The 16224-nt window shown below is 39.9% G+C and overlaps 2 protein-coding genes across 7 annotated transcripts in view; one reads left to right on the top strand and one right to left on the bottom strand.

Moving 5' to 3' along the window:
• The window catches only part of CNGB3 (cyclic nucleotide gated channel subunit beta 3), a 62595-nt gene extending 58775 nt beyond the window's left edge, over positions 1 to 3820 (top strand). Inside the window, exons 17-18 of the mRNA XM_048287102.1 lie at positions 838 to 1018; positions 2700 to 3820. Coding sequence (XP_048143059.1) covers positions 838 to 1018; positions 2700 to 2933 — 415 coding nt within the window. The 3' untranslated portion in view covers positions 2934 to 3820. The remainder of the gene's footprint in view (positions 1 to 837; positions 1019 to 2699) is intronic.
• A 2146-nt stretch (positions 3821 to 5966) lies between these two features.
• CPNE3 (copine 3) overlaps positions 5967 to 16224 on the bottom strand; it is a 31699-nt gene continuing 21441 nt past the window's right edge. For all 6 annotated transcript variants that reach the window (XM_048287106.1, XM_048287103.1, XM_048287107.1 and 3 more), the window contains 6 exons: positions 15397 to 15530; positions 14904 to 14958; positions 14751 to 14802; positions 13971 to 14104; positions 11631 to 11867; positions 5967 to 9690 (listed from right to left, as the gene is read on the bottom strand). In XM_048287106.1, the coding sequence (XP_048143063.1) occupies positions 9580 to 9690; positions 11631 to 11867; positions 13971 to 14104; positions 14751 to 14802; positions 14904 to 14958; positions 15397 to 15530 (723 nt within the window). In that variant the 3' untranslated portion in view covers positions 5967 to 9579. The remainder of the gene's footprint in view (positions 9691 to 11630; positions 11868 to 13970; positions 14105 to 14750; positions 14803 to 14903; positions 14959 to 15396; positions 15531 to 16224) is intronic.

The following is a 16224-nucleotide window of genomic DNA, read 5'->3' as shown; positions in this document are numbered from 1 at the left end:
CAAAGTACAAGATACTAGAGAAAATTACAGTACTGTGGGATTACTGTATTTCAGACTGCGAGTACAGTCCTTGCTCATAAAGACCCTTAAGTCAAGGCTTTTGCAAGGATAGAAAACTGGCCTTGAAAACTGTGCAGTAACCTAATAGAAACTGAAAGCATGGGAACCCTCTGCTTTTCACTGGTCCATCTATCTCAGATCTTCCATCTAATCTTTACCCTTGCTATTCATTCTCACTTCTTGTCATTATGGCTGCAAATCAGTACAGCTACAGAACTGTGTGAAAATGTAGTCTGCCACAAGATTGGCAGTAGTCTTTATATCGTCAGGGTGTCTTCTTCTACTGAAGAGGTCCAAAAATAAGCACCACTGTCTAACCTGACCTATGAGAGATGAGCCATGCTAGAAGTTAGTTTGGTAAAGTATTTCCTACACAGGTGTCAACTGGACTCCCAGTAGAGCGCTAAATGCTCTCTGAATTTGCATCCAGAAGGCCAGATAAGAGACTGCCACCTCAGGTATGGGGCACCCATCCCCCTCCACACCTCTTTTTTCCTTGTAAAACTCTTTCATCTGTTTTGTGACACCTGAATTTGAGCCAGACCTTGTTTATATTCCAGGATACAGGCAAGCAACTCCAAATTTGAACAGTTGCCTCCAACTTTACCAGAGCCTAGGGCAAAACCTTTAGTGTTTCCAATTTTGCTCTTGTCACTGGACCTGGGAAGCAAAAAAGCCCCACTGGATTATCATGCATAAATGTGACATTTCAGCTTTGAGGGAACTTTGCTCATTTTCACAGCACTGCTGTGTGTTCTTATTCCCTTCTGCCTCCAGGGTGCTGCTGAAGCAGAAGGGGAAACCTCCTCCAGGACCACCAGTGCAACAACCACGGGGCTTGGCCAGTCTCTTTGGGCAGAAACAGGAAACTCCAAAATTGTTTAAAGCAATGCTTGGAGGAAGAGGAAAAGAGGGCTTTGCTAAGCTGCTGCAGCTGAAGAGACAACAAGAAACTCAGGTAAAGACACAGAAAACAGAGTAGAATCTACTGAGAGTGTTTGGGCAAACAGAGTAGATGAAGATTTAGCCTTGCTGCAATCAACAGCAAAACCTCCCAGTAGCTGAGATATAATCACTTTTCCTAATCTCTGTAAACACTAATTCTAAAATTTGGCTCAATCTTTCTGAACCTGGACTTTATGCAGACCAGAGAAAACAAAAGCAAGGGAAAAAAAGCAAGCAAACAAAAAAACCTCTAAGAAAGTAAGGATAAATGGATTTTACAAAGTCCTCAAGGGCATCTGATCTTCTAATTTTATGTAAACAACAGTAAATACAGAAATACCCAAACACAGTAATCTGATCCAGCTGACTCGGGCACATGGTGAACTTTCCAATTCAGTGTCAGATCTCTGGTTGTTAAAAATCCTGAAGACAAAATATAAAGTGTACCCCACACAGCTAAAACTGATTAATATCTCATACTTCTGAGAAAGCTGCTGTTTTAACTGATGAAAAATAATTCCCACATTATACTCTGCTCTGAGAAACGTTAATGTTAATAAGAATCTGCTCACTTCTAAATATTTACCTAAAGGTGGCAGAATTCTTTTCTTTATAGCTGAAATAGCTGTGGTTATATTTAAGTTTAATAAAGAGCTTTGCACTTTGCTTCCACAAATGACTACAACACTATGATTGGAGCAGAAATACTGCTCAATTCAGAGTGTATTTGTGAACTTAATAGCAAACAGGTTTGGCCAAGCAATTGGGGCAGTCAAGTATGTCAAGATTTACATGACACTCTTTCTTTCTCCACTAGTGTAAGCGCATAAAGGAAGGCAAGACCTAAGGAAGGGTTCTGTGCCCCATCCCTCTATAGAGGGATGTGCTTCTTAGTAATATAGAGGTATGACAGCTGGGGAGGGGTCAGTAGCTCTGACCGAGGAAGAGGTGACCGGTCCGGAGAGATGGTCCCGTGGAGGATCGCCTTCCCTTCCCTCAGCTGCTGGCAGGAGGGCCCGTGCAGAAGCTGTCAGCTCTTTAGTGATTGTCAGCTCGTGATTCCAGCTCAGCTCTGCAGGGCAGCCTCCAGGCCAGACCAGGCAGAGAGAGGAGAGGCCCGTGTAGCTGTTCTGCACAAGGCAGCTTTATCGGTCCGTACTCCGGCGAAGGGGAGCCAGGGACGAACATCTCTCTGCCCTCGCAGGGGCAGGGGGTTAGCTTTATAGGGATACAGGGGGTGGGTGTCAGAGGATAAAGGCCAATGGGTTACAAAGGATCTGCATAGGGTCTCCCAGAGGATTCTGGGTCTGTCTTCTCGCCCTAACTGAAGAGTAGCTGCCTTCCCAGGGGGGTCCTGCTGGGAGGTTTAGGCACTCTCCTTATCTCAACAGATGTCCCTCCAGGGTGGGGCTGGGAATACCCCACATAGAGGGATGTGCTTCATCCCTCTATATTAGTAAGAAGCAGACACTATGAATATCCACAAGCATTTCCTAGGTTTTATACTGATATTCTGATTCTGAAATTGCATTTTTCATTTAGAAACCAATTTTCAGCATCTGAATAGAAATTTACATGTGTTGTATGCCATTAATACAGTTGCCATGCTGTGCCTTTCCATGGCATGTACAGAACAGAACTACTTCCTGAATTTCTTCTGCAGTATTGGAAAACATTAAACTTCTTGTTTCTAGGAAACTCAAACTGAAACAGAGACCAAGCCTAAAGAAGAGGAGAAGAAGCCTGTGGAGCCCCCAGTCTCCTCTGCACCCCCTGCTCAAAAGGAAAAGCCAAATGCAGATGCTAAACCTGCAGTTATACAGAGAGCAACCAGTAAGGAGTCTCTGATCATTAGTATGACACCATCCCCCAGAGCAGGAGAAGGAGAGATCCTTAAAGTTGAAATTAAAGAGAAAGAAAATAAATAGATGGTGCTTTGGGGTGTGGCCCCATCTATTGTCTTGCTACATCCAGAGGGCTGGCTGGACTTTGCTTTTGGGTACATAAAATAAAAGTAGAGACTACTCATGAGAAAAATCTACTCCAGCTCCTCTTCTTGCCCTCCTCTCCTGGCACAACTGCACAAATTATTTATATTCTTAACCTTGACATCGAAGAGAGAACTTTTGGTGTATTAGAAATTAAAACTCAGATTGTATTTCACAACCACTTGTTTCTTGGTTTAACCATGCTCTCCCTTTTCTCTTACTCTGTCTTGTTCCTACTACTCCTCTTCCCTCTCCTCATTATCCTTGCTTTCTTACTGTTGTTCCTGTTGCTCAGTTTGCTCTTTTGTATGTATTCTTTTCTGTTTTCTCCTTTACCTTCCCATAGTTATCCTTTTCCTTGCTACTGCCCTACTGTTGCTAAGGTTCCCTATGCTCCTCTCTATCGTCCTCTCTCCTCCCCTTATACTTCTAATCAGTGACCTGGGTTTGTGGCTAGCGTGGCTCAGAGCGGACAGCAGGTGGTGTGTTTTGGGATGTTTAACCTTGGGACAGAGAGCAACATAACAAAACCATTGTCAAAAAATAAATCACAAAATCCGCAAGAGGGAAGCAGATTGCAGAATTATTACCAGTCCTCTGAATGCATAAACATCTGCCCCAGCTGTCTTTGTTAAATTAACATGGGAAAGACTTAGGTAGCTGACCCTCCAGAGGTGACCTGTAACTTTGGGCTGCTGGTTTACTTGCTTGATCTCATTAAGGGTTTGGGCGTGCTCTCTGAAAAGTAAGCACTAGATACGGCTGTCTGAAAAATCTTGGTATCTAAACCAGTCACTTCAAAAATAAAAGCTATTTTATAAAAAGCAGGATTTACCCTTTCTGGCTCTGTGTTGCAAAGTTTCAACCAATGCTCACCTACATCATAGACTTTGACTAATGGTGCAAAGAGAAACCTGTGTCTTCTCTGTCTTAGCTACATCACACTTGTGAACTACAGTAAATCCTTTATGAGTGCCACAGCTGTGGGATACAGCCTCCCATCCAGGAGCTCCCACACTGCCAACCTTGTGCATCTACTCATCAGTCTCAGATGCAGTATTACACAAAAGCTTGAAGCTGTGTTTTAAGCTTAACTCCCAACTACTTTCTTTTCTTCCACGGGTTTGCATATCCTCTCTCTCCCAATCCCCTTTCTGACCCCACTGGATGAACAGTTTTGTTAATTAAAAACATTATGCAGAGGCCAAGCCAAGAAGTGGCAAGGGCAGGCTTCACAGCTCCTTGGCTGACCAGCCAACCAAAGAAGGCACCAGTCCAAAATTAAACACTCACTTTGCAGGCTATATATGACCTTGCAGGCTATGCATTCTGTAGCCCTGTGCTTTAAAGCCTTTCAACTTCTGTAATCACAGGCAAAGCTGGAAGTTTGCCCAAGGAAAAGCTGGATGACTGAATTCCGTATGTTGCATATTCCACAATCCTCTGACCTGACCAAAACCCTAATCTCTTATCAAAAGAAAGTTCTGCTGCATTAGCAGTGAGGTGAAGGTTCAACTGCTTTGTGGAGAGAACCATCTTTATTTGTATGCTACTTGTTATTTGATATGTAAGAAAAAAGGACATCACAATAGAGGGAGAAAATTTTAAATTGTTTCATAAAGAATTATTCATCTATTGCACATTCAGGACTTTCTCAATGAAATCTCAAGATCAGAAGTACTGCAGAACTGCTTCATGAATGAGGCCTCCTATGAATAATAATAACCGATTAATTAATTACAATATATAGTTTCACATCTTTTTTTTTTTTTGAGAGGGGGTTGTCAAAGCATTATGGAAGAAGGAAAATATTCCCTATATTTTAACATTTTTATATGAACAAGTAAAGCTCATTCTAATTGAAAAGAACTGATTCCCTTCTGCCTACACAAATGCTACCAGGTAATTTCGAACATTTTCCCTGTGGGCATATTTAAGTTCGTCAATCACACACTGACATAAATTACAAAGTAAAGGCTGAGACTGCAGCAGCAAGTGCTTCACTGCAGTGACAGAGCTTCCCAGGAATTGCTGCTTTGCTACAGCTCATAGCATCCCAGGATTGCAGAGAAGTCTGACAGTTCTGTCTGCAAGATTACTAAGTTATGCACAGCTCTTGAGTTCCTTAGACCCAAAACAAAATAGGGGAAGCATCAGTGCAGAAGAAAGTGGGCACACATAAAGAACATCCATCTGGTTTTCTCTGACATCCAACTTTTCTATTGTTGGGGTATTTTCCTCTTCCCACAATTCCTCCATTCTTAGGGTTGGCAGGCACAAGAAGGCTCCACGAATCAAAGTTGCAACTATTTGTAAGGTTTTCACCAGAAGGAACGGTGCAATGAAGGTCAAGATGTAAGATGTAATAAATTCTTTCAGGAACTAATTCTACCCTATAGATTCCTGACTGGTGAAGAAGCAGAATGAATTACTATGGTGCACTTAGAAGATGCAGTTCCCAGTATCAAAGTTGTCTCAGGTTCTGTGTGGCATCACATTCCACTGCAACACTGTCTCCTGTCTCTCTTAATGTCGCAGTTGAGTCCCTCAGACTTGACTACACTTGAATGTAAAGAAACTGAAGGAGGGAGTAGGATAATGTATTTGAAAACTACAAATAACCACATCTCTATGCCTCTCTAACTAAAATGTAGACTTTGTCTGGGAAAAAAGTATTGGAAAACCTGATAATAATTGTATGAAATAGTATGCATGAGAGAACTCTAATGTGGTACAGAGCATGAAACAGTCAGAGTTAAAATTGTCCAGCTTCAGAATATCTTCCTGCTCCAAGCCAGTATAAGATGCTTTATGAAGAATAAACTGAAGAGTCATAACCACTAAGTGGAAAGGCATTTTTCCTCTCCCTTTTGTATTTGTTATAAATTCGTGGCATACTCACCATAGGAATCACAAAAGCAGCATTTAGCATGACACACAACATGCTGAATACAAAAGCACCACAGAACAGCATACTGAAATGATCATTTTAATGCATAGGCATTGTAAATCAGTTAACATCATCAGAACTGAAATACATATAAAAGTACAAAATTCTGGTTACAGGTGAGCTCTCTGCTGTACACGTATATATTATGACCAATACATGGCAAAAAGCATTTGATGACCAAGACTGCCATACATCACTTTAATCACAAGGTGGTGCCAGTGACCTACAAGCACATTCACTTTACAAAACCTGGACAGTATTTTGCTTTGTCACCCTCAAGCTCTTAATGCATTTTTTACACGTAAAAATAAACAAAAGAAAAATGGCAAAACAACATAGTAACCCCCCTTCCCCTTAAATCACAATCTGCTGCATTTCTTCACTCAGAATATCACTTCAGCCTACCCTGGAAGTTTTCAACAGGCATTACCTGTACACCTCTAAGTCATACCAGTTCTTGCCACGGTCCTGTCTGAAACACTTAATTTACAAACAAAAGGGCACATTGAGAACTAGGTGTCTTTGCTATTATGCTATTTAACTCCTTAAGCTTAAGGAACATGGAAGCAATTCTCTAATAAGAGATGATGAAGTCTCTACTGTAGAAACTCAGAATTTATGTATAGAATACAGACAAAACAACAGGTTTTCTTTTATGTGCAGCAGATACTTAGTATAGTAATACATACTAACACATTTAAATGCACTTCCATGGCAACTTAAAACAGAATTGGTAACAACTCAGGTGCAGCATTATATTTTTGGCAGACAGCTCAGAGGAACTTCAGTAGAATCCTGTACTCCTATTAGTAGTACTCATCCACCTCAATTAATGTAGACAAAGCATTAAAACTGCATCCAGTCCTCTCTGTACATGGAGCAGGTAGCTGTGAAACAGCTTTCTCTTCCAAAATCATACACTCTCAATTTGCAGCAGTGTGATTTAGGTTTGTTATAGTAACTTCCTTATCTCAATATTTTGGGTTACATATCTGATATGACACTTCATTGCAATTTATACATAAAGTAGTAACAGATTTTCACTACTCTGATAAAAAGATGATTACAGATTTTTTTACATAAATACATGAATTACATTTAAAAAAAGAAAGAACTTGGCTTAATATGAATCAAACTCTCTTCCTTAGTATTCCACTACTTGATAGCATTTAGGATCTCCTTCCACCAAGGAAAATGGAGTACATGGATAATATATCCATTCATGATTGATTAATAAATGTCAATTGTCTACAAAGCATTTGATATGTCTTGTGTAAGATAATCTCAATACAAATATCTTTCATCCATCAACATTAATGTGAATTCAGACTTTTGACAGGATTACAAATGTTAAAAAGAAAAACCAAACCAAAACCACACTAAGCAGCTCCAGCAACTAAAAGTCAAATATACTATGACCTGGTGAAATCTTGCGTGTCCAAATGTGCTAAATTTAGCATTAGCCAATTCTGTTCTTACATACTACAGCCAGACCATCCACGAGATGTTGGATGTCTAACTCTAAACCACTTCAAACGTGAAACTGTAAAATTAATGTTCAAGATTGGCATTTCAGAAGTGATAAATGTGACCTTTCCATCCACTTATGTGACACACAGTGGCAGGATCAGAAGAGATCCTCAGCAAGCAGTATGCAACTGGGGGACACGAAACCTTCATCCGTCCACTAAGCAAAGACAACATGATTTATGCTTGGTATAAAAGGTGAAGGGAAAACTCAACCCAAGTAAATAAAACAGAAATTGTTTGCCCTAGAGAAATGCAGTATGATTACAGGATTAGGGCTTGAGAGACTTGACTTTCTTATGCCTTCCTAAAGGGAGAGAAAGAGGGTGTCAGAGACTGAAATATTATAGCTTATGACTTAAACATTTTCTTGAAGGACTTTTAAAACTGTATTAGAAAAGCTTCGGAGAAGACTACCACATCCTGAATGTGTGGGGGCTCTGAGAGGCCCTGGACCCCTTGCTGATGAAGATAAGTAACAACTCAGAGCTGGGGACATTCACAAAGCACAGGCTTAACACCTCAGGAGTGGGGATCATGGCCCCAGGGCTTTCAGCTGCCAGGCTCACACAAACTCTCCCACCAAAGGGTGGGAGAGAGGCTTTGGGTGTGTGGTGAAAAACCCTCTGGTCCAAGGCGGGTAACACCCACCCTCTGCTGTGCAGAGGAGCCCAGCTGAGGGGCCCCTTCACCCGGGAGAAGCTGCATCCACATGAAGGACAGAGGGGGTGTCATGGCCCCTCAAAGACCCCCAAAGGGGTCCCCAGACCCTGCACCAGAGATGATGCAACAAATCCTCAGTGTTGCAAGGGACAATGTCAAACTGGGCCCCTGCAAGGGAGGCACGTGGGCGTTCCCACCTGCCCAAAGTGTCTCTTAATCCATAGGATTCTATACTGTTCAGCGTGTGATGGCGTGGCCATGGCGACAGGGGACCCTCACCACCAAGAAGACCAGAGGGAGGGGAGCAATGAGACATCGTTGGGACCCTCAGACGGGTGATATGATTCCATCTAACCCCTGTCACCTCTCCCTGCCTCCCTCGCCCCTCACACACACTTCTTTCTCTATTTCTTTCTTTTTCTTTCTCTCTGCCTCTTTTACTATTAAATAGAATATATCCATTTTATGGCACCAACAAACCTCATTTGGCTTTAATCTCATTTTTGGGTATATTTTGAACCTTCAAAGTTCTTTCGAGTTTATACACAGAGACTTAATTTTCTTTAATCTTCTGGGTTTTAACTGGATCACAAAAGAGGGAATATTGGGTTTTTTGCAGGCACTTTTCACTAGTGGGCTCATGGAAAAGCAGCATGATTCAAAATATGACAAAAGTAAATACAGGTAGCACTTTGAAGATCTGCTTTTACCTCAAAATACGTAGTCGTAAATCAGACAAAACTTTTTAACTGAAAAGTGAATTCCTACTGCACAAAAAGCCCTTTAAAGATCAGTAGTCATGACTGTTTTGGCGGGAGGGGAGGAGAAACCCCAAAACAAAAACCCTACCAAAATAAAATCTGCAATTTCCATTTTCCAGTACACTGCACATTGGAACACATCTTACAGGGCTTACAGTAGTAGCCTCAAAGGCCAGTAGTATTCTTCTGAGGTGACAGCGGTTTACCTTGATTCACCCTAGTTATTTCCATACTACCTTAAGAGAAGGCATACTATAAAAGAATATATATTTTAATGACTTCTTTGGTTTATGTTCACACAACCCTGAATCCCAGGCATTGCCCAAAGGCACTGAAGTGGCAAACAAGAAGCAGGTGTGCAAGAGGGCCTTCACACTCTGTGGCACTTGTCCGAATATGAAACACCTGTGTCAAAATTTTGTTACGGTGACTTAATAGAAATTTTTTTCCACTCTTCAAAATGAAATGCATCCATACAAGCACTGTCTCTCAAATCAACATCAAATCTAAACACCATTACAATTTTGGCCCTTAAAAGGCAAACTTGGCAAAGTGATTTGTAGGCAAAAGCTAAGACATTACAATAAAGAGGCATGTGTACATGTATACAGAAGTATATCGAGAACCAAAGTCTGTAAATACAGCAAGTAAAGCAAGCACAAAGTCTCTCCTCTGCTCAGCCCAATCATTTTGCAGCAGGATTCTTAGGAGGTTGAAGTTTGTAGGTGCTGAAGTAGTTCACCACTTGCTGAGGGACTTCTGCCAGGACACACTGAGCCAGAGCTTCTTTGGGAGACTTATAAAAAAAGAACACAAAGCTTTAGTTTTCACCACTGCTAACAAAGATTCTAAGGCAAGTAATAAGCACCTCCTCTGGAAGGCCAACTTAAAGTCTGACATTTTACAGAGGACTTTACACAGTGCCCTTGTGTGACATGTCAGATGGAAGCTTCCCTGTCAGCTTTACCTTCTCCCCCTGTCACCACCAATCAGATGGCTGTCTTGTGCCACAGAAGTAACAGGAGCTGAGCGCTCAAAAGGCTGCCATGTCTAAAGACATCTTTTGTCATATGAAATGCACAGTGCAGGTATCAGACTTCAGCCATGTAAACATACTTCCACTGTCTGCTTAAGATGGCCCTTCAGGGACTTGTCTAAATCATCTGCAATCTTTTGCACCAAGTATCATCCACAATAACTGTATTTCTATGGAGCAGCTCCTCTGGAGATACTGTTTTTACTGTAAGACTAAGTATCCATAAGAAAAAAACATCTCTTTTTCTAGAAACTGAAAGCATTTGAATATATAATATTACACTGAATATTGACCCTAGTTAATCTACATCCAAGTGCATTACTTGATAAGCATATTGTGTATTGGTTTTGCTCTCGCTTTCTCATTTCAGTTTGCCTGAGTTACTCTGAGATTAAACAAAGAATGTGTATCAAAAGTAAAAATATAAAAGCAAAATAAAGAAGTCATAAGGAGTATTATTAACTCCTTGTCCTGGGTTGCAGTGTATTCTATTACCATCCCCATCAGCTGTTGAAATCAGGTGGGGCAGTGTTTCCTTGCCTCCTCCCCCCAGACTATCTTTCTGTTAATGGCCCATCATTGTCCTGCCCATGACTCAGAGATAACTCCCTCCAGACTATCTTCTGTTAATGAGCCTCATCAACACTTGGCCTCATGACTCGTTACCCCATTGTGAGATGCTCCACCCAGAGGGAGGAACCAAGCATCCCATCATGGATATAATCTGAGATTCTGAGCACCAGAGAGAACCCTTTCCACTGGATTTCCAAAGGACAGGAGCTACACAGCCTGCACTGGACCTTCTGAGGAAGAGCAGACCCTTTTTCTACAGGATCACCACTTCAGAGGACTGCAGCCACCATTCTACCAGACTGCTACCACCACCCTGCCTAACAGGGACTCAGGTTGTATCTTGACTCTGTCAGTTTGAACCAGTGTTTTCTTTTAGTTTTTTTCCTTTTCTTTAATTTCCCCATTAAATTGTTATTCTGACTTGATGCCTCCCACTGGTTTGTTTTCAAACTACTACGCAAGTTACTACTAAGACATGAAAATTAGAATATATTAGGATGGAAATAAAAATATTGATTTTATCTTACCCATCCTGAGGAAATTTTGGTGATTTTTATTTAAGTCAACTTTTTCCAACAATATGATGCTTAAAAGTTGACTTATATTAGCCTACACATACTTTATTGGGTTTTATAGAAATTAAAAAATATCAGTACTTCATTCTTTCACCACCTTTTTTTTTTTATATTGACTTTTATGAAAATGAAAACTACCACCACTACTATGGACACACAGAGCTTCTACTGATTATGACTTGGCCTTGAATTTTAATACTACACTAAATTGTGAAACTAAACCACACACACAAATGGGCACCCACAATAAAAGAAAAATTACCATAAGAACAAAACCATAGTAAGTTCTTCCTCACAAATGCAAAACACATCCATTTGTCTAATCAAGTCTGAGAGAGTTTTACAAAGGTCATACAGCTGCAGCAACTAGTCAGAAAGGCAGTGCTGGAACCAGAAACTGAGGGGTTTTTGGGTTTATTTAGCATTTGATAAAGACTTGTCTCAGAGTTCATACTGGGCACACCACAAAAGCTTAGGACTAGATGTAGGACATCCTAGCAAGCCCAGCATACCTCTAAAATATTTATTAAGCGTATCAGTAAGATTACTTACATTTTGGAACTTCCTGAATGGCACAAACTGGACAATGTCTCTGACAGCTGGTTCTCCTGACGAGGACCTAAGAACTCCATCGTCACCATCAAGAAACTCCATAGCACCAAAGTCTGCTCCTCCAACACCAACAATGATGATGGACATGGGCAGTTTTGAAGCATTAACTATGGCAGTTCGAGTTTGATCAAGGTCTGTTATCACACCATCCGTTATGATCAGAAGTATAAAGTATTGCTGTCAAATCAATAAACAGTGTTATGACAAAGAAATAGCACATTTAGGCATGTACACTTAGAAAAACCCACATACAGACTACGTAGTGTTGTCACTTTAGCATGTTCAATGTGCTCACTGAATTTTACAATCAAACATCTAATTTCCAGTCAGGCTTCATCTGTACAGTCTGAAGAAGCTCATAAGGACAACATAATTTTTTAAAAGAAGTCATCGTTACATAGTCACCATCCAAAAACCCAACGGAATGACCCTTCTTTCTCTCCAAAATCCCCAGACAAACCAACAGTTAACCTATTTTCCCATTATTTGTTCTGGGATAGAAGGCAGTTTATTGAGGTTTTGGAAAGATAACACCTTTGAAACTTGTATATGTTTCCTTTCTGGTCTATCAATACCATTCTGAAACACTTCCCTTTACTTCATTCATTGTATCCCAAAAAATCCTAAATCACACCTTTTAGTGTTGAAAAACACAGCCATTTTCAAATTCCTTTAATCACATTTTCTAGCTGCTTCATGAAATCAATTATCAATGTGTCTGAGATTACTTTGTAGTACATCAGTAATTTAATTAAGTACCACCTGAGTTGCTTCCACTATTCTGTTGGGGCTTCTAGAAGTTGGCATCTTAGCTTCTGTTCTGGATTGGAGCACCAAAAATGAGCTAGAAGTACAAAGTCTGAAGATTATCAAATGCTTTCTGAATTTCTAGTCTTCCCTCACTTGGTTCATTTCAGACAATTACTGAACAGCACAAATTCAAGTCCCAAAGATACTCTCAGTATTCTTAGAAGTTTCTCTTCAGTACTTTCCTTCCCAATGGCCTTTATCTGCCTCCAAATAATTGTTCTTCCCTTATCCTGTCTGTTTAGGTATCACTTTTTCTCCCTGCTTTCTGCTAGTCCATTCCCCAACTCCAGCAAGAACATCTATAAAGCAGTTATGACCACAGAAAGCTATAAGCAACAGCAGCAGGATGGCACATCACATTGGATTTATTTCTCTCTTCTCATACTTGCTCCATATTGGAAAAAAAACCACATCAGAATCAAAAGCGAATCCAAAATGACTATGATGTGTATTAAATGCCAAGGTAGCAAATTGTCCTCAATACATCCTTTCAGGCAGGAAAAATAAATCTCTTGCTAGGCACACTACATGCTCAGAAATAAAAGTTAAAAAAAACCCAAACAAACCAAACCAAAACTGACGAGAGGTTTGCTACTTTTATTAAGATATAAACACACATATATTATATATATATGCATATATATATATACACATATATATATGTATGACAGCTGCTAGACTAATGCAAGACTACCAAGGCAAAACCTTTCCAGCCTCATGGCATATAAAAATCCATAGCTTTTTTTCAAATTGGTTTCCACAGACAATTTTCCATGTAAAAATAGCTGATTATTGTCTGATTTTACATGACATCAAATACACCGGTATTTGCTGTCATCAATGATTTAGGATTTTCTGAACTTCCATGCATTATTATGTACATGACTGAATACTCAAGACTTGGTTTTCAGACTTTCTATTTTTAATATGGTCAACAACTCACGTATACAATTTTAATACGGAGAAAGGCACAGCCCATACAGCACCTAAACCTTTATAGCACAGCTAAGTATCTGTTTTGGTACCTAGATGTCAGGAGCTATACCATCTACTTCTTCACTATCTTAGTTAATCCTCTCTTGCAGCTCTCTGATGTGAAACAAAGTCCAGTTGATTTTTTTTCTCAGCTGAGGTTAAACCACTCTCTTAGATATAAAGGCTTAAATTAGACTTTAATATCTGTATAGTACTGCAAGAGCTTTGAACAGAAGATACCATAAAGGTATTCTGTATTTGTAAGATTCTATTTCAAATCTGAAGAGTTTATTTAGTCAATTGATGAGAGGACTGTTATGTACAATGGAAAAAAAAAATTAGTTTTTATCGTAAGGGTAACAAACACCTTTTCACAAGGTAAAGGGCCAACTGTCAAATGAACACACTTATAAATTTAAAAGAGAAAAGAAGTATTTAGAAACTAGAAGGAAAATAAAAAGGTAAGAAAAACACACAATACCATAAAGAACTTACAGATGCTGTTTGCTGTTGAGTAGCTGCAGCAGCAAATCTTGCCACGTGATTTATAATTGGAGAAAAATTTGTTGGTCCATATAACCTCACTTGAGGAAGACAGGCTCGATATGCATCAACAATGCCTTGGATCCCTAGAGAAGAGAAACAAATCTTTCTTTTTTTTCATATTCGAATTAGGATATTTTGAAGTACTTGATTTTTCTAAAGCTGTATAAATCATTACTTGAAGTGATGATGCCAAAACTTAAAACTAACCATGGTGGAAAAAAAATATATTCACGAGCAATGGAGGCTTTCAGCCTGACCAATGCTTAAGGCACATGCATAACATGACTGGCTTTGTGTGAACAGAAAGGCCAAATACTGTATGCTCAAGGGTGTGCAACTGAATTACAGCACTTCTCTTCACCTGGCAGCTTGTGGTGGTTGGTAGTGTGATCAGAGAGGCCACACTGAACAGGCATTAGCAGCACAACACTCAAACCAGACAACTCCACACCAGCAGCAAAGTAGAATAAAGTGGCTTGACAGCACAAGAGAACTGTTCCCAGCCCTGTGCCCTGATTGTTTAAACCACTTCTTTCACAAATCATTACAGAAGACAGATGCCATGCTATTTCTCATAAGTAAGAAATTGGTTATCAAATTGTTTCCTGCTACAGGACTGAAACTAATTATTTAATTAGAACAACATGCTTCGTTCACTTTTCAAGTGTCTTTATGCCTCCACCTTAGGCATTTTACTCTCTAAGTCTGATGTTACTTTCTCAGACTTACCATTACAGAATGGGTTTGATGGGTTAAAATTTATTGGGAACTCATGAGACACCTGTGAAGACACAGAAGACATAGTCAGGACTGTATATACAATCTCCTCCTGAAGTAAGTGCTTTCAGCTGTCCTAGGTAGTGCATTTACACGTTCCATTACCTGAAAGGAAGGAGGAATTTGTGCACCAAATCCAAAAGCTGGAAACATCTTATCTCTAAAAAAGCAATTTTAAAGAAAACAAAGTCAGTGGCTTCCATTAAAAGTTGCCCTAGTTCCATAAGTTTAGTTATCAGTGCTGCTTTTCATTATTAAAAATGCAATTTAAGAGGCACAATTAAATGGAACTTCCCCACTGCAAATGTTTCTAGGACCAAAACTAGTCTTTAACACCAAACTGGCAAGAATGCAAGCATTTAGTTAATGAATGCTGCTCTTTTCATCACATATGAAAAGTCCTGCTTGTCTGAAGTAAACACAAGCTTATACTTGCAATTTTATGATGGTACAGTGATTATTATTTTTTAGTTCTATAGCTTAGCTCAGAAATTTCATTCCAGTACATCTGCAGGCATCTTCAACACTGGTTTAAAAAACTACCACAAATGTCTATACATACCTAAAAAAAAGATCCAAATAAAAATCTAACACTTACGTATCGTAATCCTGAATGACCATCCCGACAGACCAAATGGCTGTTAAGTATTCATTAACTCCATTAGGGCTGAGGTAATGCAGAGAGTCTGGAGAGCGAGGGTCTCCATTGGAGCCTGTAAAATCTATCCCCACCTGTCAAATGCAGTATTTATATCTGATTGGTCTTAAAGGTTAAATTATGCTTCTTATCTCTGGCAAAGCCAAAGTGAAAATCATGAAAGAGTAGTAGAAAAGGACATCTACAAATCTAACAGGCACAGTACTTGGATGCAGGTTTCTTGGAATATTAACATTCTTAAAACAATGCCACTACAAAACCCTCAAAAGCTCTGAATCTCTCCAGAAGGGCTGAAATTACTTTCATCTGAATCACAGAATGGTTTGGCTTGGAAGAGGCCTTAAAGATCACCTAGTTCCAAACCCCCTGCCATGGGCAGGGACAGTTTTTACAAGACCAGGTTGCCCAAAGCCCCATCCAACTTGGCCTTGAACACTTCCAGAGATGGGGCATCTATAGCTTCTCTGGGCATCCTGTCAGGTTTTCACTGTGTTTACTTTCAGTTACTATTCACAGCAGCTCTTCAAAAGCTGGTAAATGAATTTCATTCTCTATCTTGCCACACACACCTTTCTTCTAAGAAGTTCAACTAGTCAGGCTCCGCAGAAGCCTAGAGAGTTCTTTCTCTGACTTCAACAGGTCTTTGCTTTTGTGATGAAGCATATTACTAAGATGAAGATATCTTACTGTTATTTGTGTTGCACTTGGTTCACAAATTACATAACTTAAGAGTCCTCATCCATATGATGACCTCTGCATGTTGCTTTC

Source organism: Corvus hawaiiensis, chromosome 26 (genome assembly GCF_020740725.1).
Source record: "Corvus hawaiiensis isolate bCorHaw1 chromosome 26, bCorHaw1.pri.cur, whole genome shotgun sequence".
In the NCBI taxonomy this organism is placed as follows: Eukaryota; Metazoa; Chordata; class Aves; order Passeriformes; family Corvidae; genus Corvus; species Corvus hawaiiensis.
This window is presented reverse-complemented; position numbering and strand designations above follow the sequence as displayed.